The 10,502-nt window shown below is 37.3% G+C and overlaps 1 protein-coding gene across 1 annotated transcript; it reads left to right on the top strand.

Moving 5' to 3' along the window:
* Positions 1–4,135: 4,135 nt before the first annotated feature.
* Positions 4,136–7,495, top strand: LOC132184925 (cytochrome P450 CYP82D47). The gene is made up of 2 exons (XM_059598715.2): positions 4,136–5,148; positions 6,441–7,495. Exons 1-2 carry the CDS (start codon positions 4,240–4,242, stop codon positions 7,071–7,073), a joined length of 1,542 nt encoding a protein of 513 aa, XP_059454698.2. The 5' UTR covers positions 4,136–4,239; the 3' UTR covers positions 7,074–7,495.
* The last annotated feature ends 3,007 nt before the right edge of the window (positions 7,496–10,502 follow it).

The raw sequence follows: 10,502 nt of genomic DNA, 5'->3' as shown, positions 1-10,502 counted from the left end.
CGTCCCGAATTAAGGGTGCTTGCTAGCCAGGCACACTTAATTAAGGGCGCCTAGCTAGCAGGCGCCCCTAATTAAGGGCTCCTGGATAGCAGGCGTCTCGAATTAAGGGCGCTTACCAGCCAGGCGCCCTTAATTAAGGGCGCTTGCCAGCCAGACGCACTTAATTAAGGGCGTCTACCAGCTAGGCGCCCCTAATTAAGGGCGCCTAGATAGCAGGCGTCCCGAATTAAGGGCGCCTAGATAGCAGGCGTCCCGAATTAAGGGCGCTTGCCAGCCAAGCACACTTTATTAACTAAATTGAGGCATGTCCTATTGGAATGTCCCGAATTAAGGAGACGTTTTTCTGCGCAAGCGTTGCTAATTTTATTTTGTGTCGTTTACACAATAAAACGTCCCTATAAAGGGATGTTTTATTAAAACGCCTCTATTCCAAGCGTTACTAAACCTTGTTTTTTTTTGTAGTGTTCCTTTTGGTCACTTACAACTTTGTGGCTAGTTGCTATTAGATTCACTCCTTCCTCGGCATTCGAGGATTGGTTGCGTGGAAAAGTTGGGAATTTGATTATGATTGATAAAGATTAGATTAACTTAATTTAGAGATTTAATTATAATTTGATCACCTTAAATTAGGAGATTTTATTAAAATTACATTTATGTGTAAGTTCTATAAATAAAGCATTCTGTATTGTAAACAATCATTCAATAAGAGCTTAATTTAGCTCTTTCGGATTTATCTGTGGATGTAAGTCGTTGACCGAACCACGTTAAAATTTTTGTCTCTCATTTATTTTATTTCCGCAATTTATTTTTATTTTTATTTCATTATGAATTTTATCATGGTATCAAAGCAATAGGCTAACGCCATTGTACAATCTAATGGTCCTATGAATTTCTTTTTCCTTCAATTTATTTTTGTTTCTTGGAAAAAAAGCAAAAAATAATAATAATAATAATAATTGCACGGTAGCGTCCCACTCCACCGCTGCCCCTATGCCAACACTGAGTGAACGCCGCCAACCACCGTCTTCCATTCCCGCTCACAGTCCAGTGGTTCCCACGCTATATCTAGCCTTCCACGGCTCCATCCAGCTCATCACTGCCAAGCCAGTCGAAGACCAGCCCTTCGCCGCCCAGCCGTCGCACCTTCCTCAGCACCTAACACTGCCTTGTAGAACTGCACGGCGTCGTTCACCTTTGGAGTCTCCACCAACACCCAGCTGTCCAGCGGCCACCGTTACTATCGGATCCAGCATCCCAGCCCCGTTTCCTGTTGGCCCCATCCAGTCACCGCCACCATCCAAGCTTGTGAAGCCCCTGCTCCCTTCAGCCGCACAACAACCTTCCGGCGCCGCCTGCCACCATTCCAGCCGTGCCATTGATCTTCCAACCTCCATTCAGTCGATCTTTTCTTAGAGAGAATAGAAGAAAAAGGCCTTATGTGAGATAAGAATTTGAAGAAGATGAAGTGCGTTTGGTTCCAGGTGTGAGTTATCCTCACTTAAGTGCAAAGTTATTCGTATTCTAGTTTAGGAATATGATATTTTTGTTTAGTTGTTATATCAGGAGTTGTTTGATTACGGGAATAAGGTTATTCTTATCCCAACTTATGTAAATAGAGTCATTTTCAAAAAAAATAAATAAATAGGCCCAAGTTGCCCACCAAAATTCAAAAGTGGCCAAGTTGCCCATCCATTGGCCCATAGTTGGCCTATTTTTGCTCGGCTATGTGGTATTGTTTAAATTCTAGGCCATTTCAACCCATAGCTAGCTCTTAGTACTTCAGCCCAAAGTTGTCTCTCTTTTTATTTGGCTATGTGGTATTGTTTAAAACCCAAGCCTACTTTAGCTTACAGTTGACTCTCACTTTAGCCCAAAGTTGGGTCTCTTTTTTAGCCCATAGATGGCCCTCTTTTGCATTATTTTGCTATCTCAAAAAAAAAAAAAAAAATCAAACTTAAGATTTCAGGATCTTCCACCTTGAGTTTGAGGGAGGATGTTAGAGTATATTTGAATGAACTTAAAGTTAGCGATTTGATTATGATTGATGAAGATTAGATTAGCCTAATTTAAGAATTTGATTATGATTTGATTTGTTGACCGAACCACGTTAAAATCTTCATCTCTCATTTATTTTATTTCCATAATTTATTTCTATTTCTATATGATTATGAATTCTATCAATTCGATCACGGGCAAAGATGTCCATTCAACTCATTATGCAAGTTTTGTATCAGTGGAAAGTGAGGGACGTCGTCGTTGTCGACATAATTAATTAATAATTAAATGGACTTAGTGGGTAGAGTGGAGACCACATAGGATATATATTGATGTTTCCTTTTAGCTTCAATAATTGACTGTATACCGGGGATTGCGAGCAAACAGAACCATACCTTTCATGGCCACTACATGTCCTCGCCATTCAATTACGTCCTCGCAAGTTCGCTCTCCTTCACAAATTTTTTTGATTCCAGTCTCACCTACTAAAAAAGAAATGCAAGACTTAAAACTTCTGAGTGTCTTTTCAAATTACAAAATCTATCTAAATTACTCATCTTCTTAATTAATATATAGGACATGACTCATGAGTGTTACAGTTAGGTTTCTACTTTCTAAGGCGTTGCTTTCTACTTTGTTTCTAGACTTATAGTGGAGACGGCCGGTTTCTTACGTACCTTCTAGATTTTTTTTTTTTGTTTTGAAAAGGGGTTCAGATATGCATTTCATAAGACTTATAGCCATTACAATCTGCTGCATACACGTGGGAAACTCGTGTCTTCATATTCTCTCCTCACCTTGGACAAGTGCCAGCTTTGCCGTGAAGTTGTTGAGCGTTGAAAAGTATGTTTGGAATTATTAAAAACAGCGGTGGATCCAATTTAGGTTGCTTAGGTGACATTTAGTAATCCAAATATTATTAAAAAGTGAAAAAAATCGCAACTAAAAATAATTTTTCGATATACTTGTAAAATTTACAAGTGTAAAAGTCACAATTTAAGAACACATGCAGCAGTACGTATATCAAAATATTACTGAAAAAAAAGTGCAAAAGATGCAACTCAAAAAAACATAAGTTTATCGAAGTATTATTTAAAAATGCAAAAGTCACAACTCATGAACACAGAAGCATAATATTGAATATTATTACAAAGTGCAAAAATCGTAACTCAAGAACACAAAAGTATGATACGTACACCCATGATCATCTAGAATAATTAGTCCTTTTCGCAATTGAAAGTCTGGTGGAATCTTCTAATATCTGGACCAAATTAGTTGAATTGAAATCTACACGTTGAAGTCTCTCTCGGTATTTATATTCATTGTTGATAAGGGTTGACAATTTTTTACACAATCACAAGTACAATATAAATCTAGTATGAAATGAGTAGGTTAGGAACTTGCATATCAATTATTAAGAAACGAGTTATCTCAATAATTTAGAAGTTTATTTTTTCACTCAAAAACTCTATTTTGTTGAAAAATATCAACACAAATAATTTGATGAATAATACCAAGTTCACTAAAAAAGGTACCAAGACTACTAGCTAGAGAGAAACTCACCCCTCCCATTAAAAATTGGGTTATATATAATCATGGTGAATATCTGAAAAACAGAGAAATAGTAGTACTCCTCCGGGGGTTGTGGCTTTGGTTTGCCCATGCAAGGCTTAATTAATGATTATGTTGCATTATTGGAATTTGGAGCCTATGTTGCTAGTCAACAACCAGAGAAGACAGTTGTTGTTCTTGGGGAAAAGTTTCATAATTACGTGGCCTTGTTGAGAAGAAGCATGCATGATGAAACAAATACAAGTTGGCATTATTGGAGCCAATGCTGCTAGTCAATGACCAGAGAAGACTGTTGTCCTTTTTACCTCGAGAAATACTTGAATGCATTCTCCCAACCATCTCCCCACCATTTTTGTCCCTCTTTAATTTTTTTTGTTCTTTTTTTTAAAAAAAATCAAGATCGATGCTAAAGAAACAAGATGGTGGGAAGATGATTGGGAGAATGCATTCAAGCATTTCTCTTTTACCTCTCACTCTCTCCATCAATAATAACAACTTTACAGAACTACTGCATTAATTTATAGGTTTAAGTACCCTCAGTAGTCAAGAGTCAAGACCAAGTGGTTTTAGCAAATCTTGTACATTTGACCTGGACTGGAGTAGTATATATACAAGGGACTGCGCCCTACACAAGTATGCTCTTAATTTCTTCACGCATCCTCTACAACTTTCATGGCCACTATCCTCGCCTTTTTTCTCTTCCTCTTCTTTCTACTATGGATACTAAGAAAAGCTCGTAAAACAACACTTCCACCAGAAGCTGGTAGCGCCTGGCCTTTGATTGGCCACCTCCACCAATTAGGAGGGACAAAACCAACCCATATAACATTGGGTAACATGGCCGACAAGTATGGATCAATCTTCAGTATCAGGCTGGGAGTACATCGTACTCTGATAGTGAGCAGTTGGGAGATAGCAAAAGAGTGCTTCACCACAAACGACAGAGCCTTTGCCAGCCGTCCAAAATCTATAGTTGCAGAGCTCTTGGGCTACAACTATGCCGCGTTTGTGCTTAGCCCTTATGGTCCTCACTGGCGCCAAGTGCGTAAAATAGCCACCGTCCAGTTTCTCTCAAATCACCGCGTTGAGATTGTCAAAGACATCCGAGAGTCTGAGGTAAATAGAGCTGTGAAAGAGATATATGAGGTCTGGGTGAAGAACAACAACGTGTTGGTAGAGATGAAGAGATGGTACGGATCCATAACCCTAAATGTTGTATTGCAGATGGTTATAGGGAAGCGAATTGATGGGAGTGGAACCAAGGAGGAGAATGAAGCTAACGATGAGTGCATGAAGGTATTAAGAGATTTATTTGAGTTGAGTAGTACATTTGTGGTAGCAGATGCGCTTCCTTACCTAAGGTGGTTGGACTTGGGAGGCTACCAGAAGGCCATGAAGCGAACTGCAAAAGAATTTGATCGTGTGCTTCAAGGATGGTTAGAAGAACATAAGCAAAGGAAAGTTTCCAGTGAGGCAAAGGGACACCGAGATCTTATGGATGTGATGTTGTCTGTTGTTGCCGACGACGACGAAAAGATATCAAATTATGATGCTGATACAATCATTAAAGCTACATGTCAGGTAAGCTTTTTATATATCTAATTATAACTAAAATTCACATTCATATACCATGGTAATTAAGCTACATCTCTTGTCAGGATGCCGTTTGCTTCACCTTGAATTTTAGGATGTTTGGTAATTAACCATTTTGATGAAGTCTATGATACGAAAAATAACAACCAAAATAATACTTGTCTTAACACTATATATGAGTGATGTATGTGTTGGTTTAAACGAATAGTACTGCTACTTTTCACGCCCATTTATTATGTTTATTTCACATTAGCCGACGTTACTTGTTTTAAGTAGCTTCCTATGTCTGTCACTTTAATAAACAAAAGAAAATCATGTTAGTTAGTATGAATTAATGGGTGTGAAGATCGTATCATTACTCTTAATCAAATTTTTTAACAAAGAGTGATTTGGGTACTACAACTATTAGGGAAAAATTCACTTTACTCCTCTAAAGTTTCAGGGGTTTTTTAATTCGAATTTTAATGTTTAAAAACGTAATTTCATAGGTTTTAATAAGGGCAAAATTGGAATAGAGGGCATCAAAATCCCACGTGAGACGCACGTGGGATGATTTTCGTCCAATTAGACAAAAATTAGTAACGGAGGGTTTGAATTGAAATTTTTTGAAACATTAGGAGGATACATTGCCAATTTTTAAACATTGGAGTTCGAATTAAAATGCCCTTAAAACTTCAGGGGTAGAGTGAATTTAACCCTAACTATTACTATAAAGTTATTTATAAACCGATGAGTCACTTTATAATTGATAAAATAATTAAGCAAAAAGATCTAGCTTAAAAAAAATATAACTTATCAATTTCTCTTAAGTATTTCATCAATTATGGATTGCCAAATCAATTTTTAAATGGCTTTACAATAAAAGTTGTAGTATTCTAAATATTTTTCTTTAGCGAAATAGAAGTATTGTGGATTTGGCTAGCTAGCAGTGATGTCAGGTTGTGGAAGTGTTTAATTAAATCTATCCAAAAGCTTGAGGTTCAATATCCAGGGTGTAATTTGTGTGTCAAGCTTGTCTTTGAATTAAAGATCAGTTATTGGACCAAACGACAGAGATTGCCACGTTACGGTTACATCAATTGTTGTTCTTTATTTCCTTGATTGTCCCAAAATTAACTAGGGACTACGCACATTTTAAAACGTTATGATTTTTTTTTTTTTTTTTGTTAGTCTTATTAATACTTACTAGGCATTTAATTTTGGTGCTTTTGAAACACGAGTGACCTCAATCTTTTTAGCATGACCATATAATGCTTTAAGTTAATTTGGTGCTTTTGCAGTCCCTTATCATAGCGGGCATAGATACAACAGCAACGACATTGATATGGACTCTCTCTCTACTTCTTAACAACCAAGAAGCCTTAAAGAAAGCACAACAAGAGTTAGATGTCCAGATTGGCAGGGAGAGGCAAGTAAAGGAATCAGACATAAAAAATCTAGTCTATCTCCAAGCTATCATCAAAGAAGCAATGCGTTTATACCCTGCTGGACCGCTCACTATCCCACGCGAGTCTATGGAAGACTGCACTTTGGCAGGCTATCACGTTCCAGCAGGCACACAACTCCTTGTTAATATTTCAAAGATCCATCGAGACCCACATATGTGGTCTGATCCAAATGAATTTCAGCCAGAAAGATTCCTTACAAGCCATAAGGGTGTTGATGTTAAGGGCCAACATTTTGAATTCTTACCATTTGGTTCCGGTAGAAGAATGTGCCCAGGAATCTCATTAGCGTTGCAAGTCATGCAACTCACCCTTGCCACCTTGCTGCATGCTTTTGAAATTGCAACCCCATCAGATGAGCTTGTGGACATGACCGAGAAAGTCGGACTTACCGACATGAAAGCCACACCACTCGAAGTCCATCTCACTCCACGACTTCCTCCTCAACAATATGCATTGTTTGCTTAGATATTTGATAACTAAAATGGGATCTACACTAGCTATTAATTTCATAATGAATAATACTATTTAGTAGACTGTTATTCAACTTCTATACAATTTGGATAATGTGGCAGTAAAAGTTAACATTGTTTTACAAGTTTTGATCATATGGCTGATTTCACTTCCACATTATTATGTTGTATGATAGTTATATAACAATTTACTAAATTGTATTACGCGTTATAATTAGTGTGCGCAAGGATTATTCTCTTATGTTTTTCTTTTTACATTTTGAGCTTTTGGGGTTTAGTTATGTGTTATGTGGCATGAATCATACACAATCAAGGAGACGTTGGCGTGGAATAAAAGGACTCCTGGAATAAGAGGGTATCTTTTTAGTAGTTTAGTAGTAGTATTTATCAATATCGGTCGTTGAAACCCAATGTAATTCATCTACTCTGTTTTTTTTTTTTTTTTTTTTGAGGAACATCAACTCTGTTCTTATCACAGTGTCTTGTAACACTAATTTAAGAAAGGGATTGATGAATAATACTATCAAGTATCAATATTTCAAGTATTCAGATGAGGACCAAGGTGACTCAAACTACCCTACTGTGTTATCAAAATATATTATCCTATTCACCATTATAGGCAAGCTCTGGAAAACCGATTTTTCCGCAGGATTGCTCGTTCATCATCCCCATACGCGTTCTCAATCCAAGTCACATAACAACTTGATATCAGAGCTAGGTTCTGCCATGGCAAACCATCGTTTGGAATATTTGGAGAAAGAAATTAGCTCTTTGGGTATCGAGCAATAGGATCTTCAAAGACGAAGAACATGAGCGAATGATCAAAAAATGGAGGAGATGTTTGTTGCTACCCATAATCGGTTTGAGTAGATGTTCGCTAGCATCGGGGGTTCCGTCGGAGGAAACTTTGGAGATGGAACATCTTCTAGAAACCGATCGGGGAGACATGCTTGATAATAGCAGCTTAATGGTGCCAAAACTTTCCAATTTATACTTTCCAAAATACTATAGAAGAATTAACTTGGGAGATCTCTTATTTTTTCAATGTGGTTTTACATGTATGAGAAAGTTGTTGCTCAAATCAAATGGCAGGTCGGATCAAAGATCATCTTTATTGGGAGGTTTAAAAAGACACGAGAAAATGAAGCCGTTTGTGAAAGTTAGGGAATACATGTAAAGATTTTGTGTTGATTTTCTTGTGAATAGATTGATTTTGTAGTTTGTTTGTCTAGGAGTGTATAGGTGCATGTGTACAGTTTTGTTTGGTTGTTGTGCTTAGATTTTCCATAATTGTATCCTAGAGATGTTGATCCTGAGGACTTTGTGGTTTTGGGGTGGGATTGTATTGTGGGCTCTGCAGTTGTTGCGTTGTAGATAATGTTATGCAGTCGTTTCGATTTATTTTAATCTGGCGGGAATTGTAAACTTGTTCTTTGTTAATTAGTCAAAAAAATTCATCCATCCAAAAAAATTGGGATCTTGTACTATATTTTGAGACATACTATTATGTATCTAAATTATTGTATGTAGTTAAAATTCTTGGAAGCTTTGAGTTTTTATCGATGCTAGTTATACGATGTCCAAAAATTAGGAACAACCAAATCATTTTTATAATTGACTAATGACAAGGCATTAAACTTAGTGGTTCCCGCCATAAAGCACTTTCCCCACTCTTCTTCATGTTTAGGTTCACCTTCCTTCTTGGCTACATATCCTTCTTTGAGTTTCACACAGCAATCTTTCTTTATATGTCCAAGTTTATCACATCGATAACACTTAGACACCTTTTTTATTTCCATATCACTTCTCGAATGATTCTCCGCCATCTTCATACTTGTTAGCTTTGTCTTTTGTCATGCTGAATTTTTTTTCTTTTTATTGGAAAAGAGAGCGCGCATCTCCTTCATTTCCCGAAATGGAACATCCCTTCATTTGTCTAGCCAATGATTCTTGTGATGTGAGAAGAGTTTCGAACTCTACTAAGGTGGGCTGAATAGCCCATCCTTGAATAGACGTAACATAGGGAATATACTCCCTCTTTAATCCACGAATAATATGCCACTTCGTCCGTGCCTCCGATATAGGTTCTTATGGATCAAGGGCTGAAATATCCAACCAGAAATTTTTAATCTTCAAGAAAAATTGAGAAATAGAGAGATCACCTTGATTTGTATTTGCCAACTCATTCTCCAATAATTGCAATCAAGCAACATCATTTTTATTGAACAGCCCATCGAGGTTGGTCCAAATCTCACCAGCTGATTTGCACTCGATGATATGCTCAAATAGCCCATGAGAAATAGATCTCTTTAAGATAGATTCCGCCTTTGCATTCGCTATCAGCCATTTCTTCAAGTTATTGACGTTCTTCAGGGCATTTTCTGGAGGATTCACATCATCACCACCAACCACCTCCCATAAGTCTTTCCAACAAGATAAGATTCCATATATGCACGACCTCCATATCTTGTAGTTAGAATGGTTGAGCACCTCAACCCCAAAATTGTTAAAGCGTCTACCGGAATCCATTCCCACACCACCAATTGATCTTTTTCACCAAGGATGAATCACCACTACCCTTGAAGCTCTGATACCATGTGGAAAAATACAGTGTCCAAAAATTAGGAACGACTGATTTTCAAGTAGTGCAACAAAGGTTTACTAGCCCAATGACTCAACCAAAAATAGAAGATCAAAACTCAATGGGAAAAATATACTTCTTATTTATGAAATATTGCAACAATGGAAAAACTTGGGTTGGACCACACTTGCACAAGATAGGAGAAGGTTTTGTTGAGATATGATGGAATGAGAGGCTTAGAAGCATGCATAGGGTATATATATATATAAGGGTTAGGGAAGGATTCTGGAGTATTCTCACACTTAATTAACAAGATAGGTGTGACTTTTCATGAGACCAAGGAAGAGCAACGAATTTGTGCAAGAAATGGTAATAATGTTTCATGCGAAGGTGTAAGGTTGTCTTGAAAGATGAAGTGGGTTGAACGAGGGTAGTTATGGTTAGATGACCAAGATAGAAGGTAGTAAGGTGAAAAGGCTAAATAAGGAGAGAATGACATGTGTCATCTATCATGTGCAAATGAGTCCCACGGTATTTAAACTTACATAAATTCCCCACTACATCACTCAAAACAAAAAGATGAAAATCAATAATTACATCATTCTAGAAAATACACTTTAAAATTTAACAATGTTCTATAATTAAATAGTTTTCCTCCCGCTCAACTTTACTCTAATAGTTAGTGTTAAGTGTAGTAAATTCAGGCAGTGGGTGTCAAGATTTTGGTTCAGAGGGGTTAAGATTAAAAAATAAAACTAAGTAAAAAACTAAGGGGTAGCTCAATCGGCTATAGACCACGCCTAATGAAGTGGAGGTCACTAGTTCGAATCCCTCATCCCCCTT

The sequence above is a fragment of the Corylus avellana genome, chromosome 7 (genome assembly GCF_965113065.1).
Source record: "Corylus avellana chromosome 7, dhCorAvel1.hap1.2, whole genome shotgun sequence".
Classification (NCBI taxonomy): domain Eukaryota; kingdom Viridiplantae; phylum Streptophyta; class Magnoliopsida; order Fagales; family Betulaceae; genus Corylus; species Corylus avellana.
Note: the sequence above shows the minus strand (reverse complement) of the source record. Positions and strands in the feature narration are given on the sequence as shown.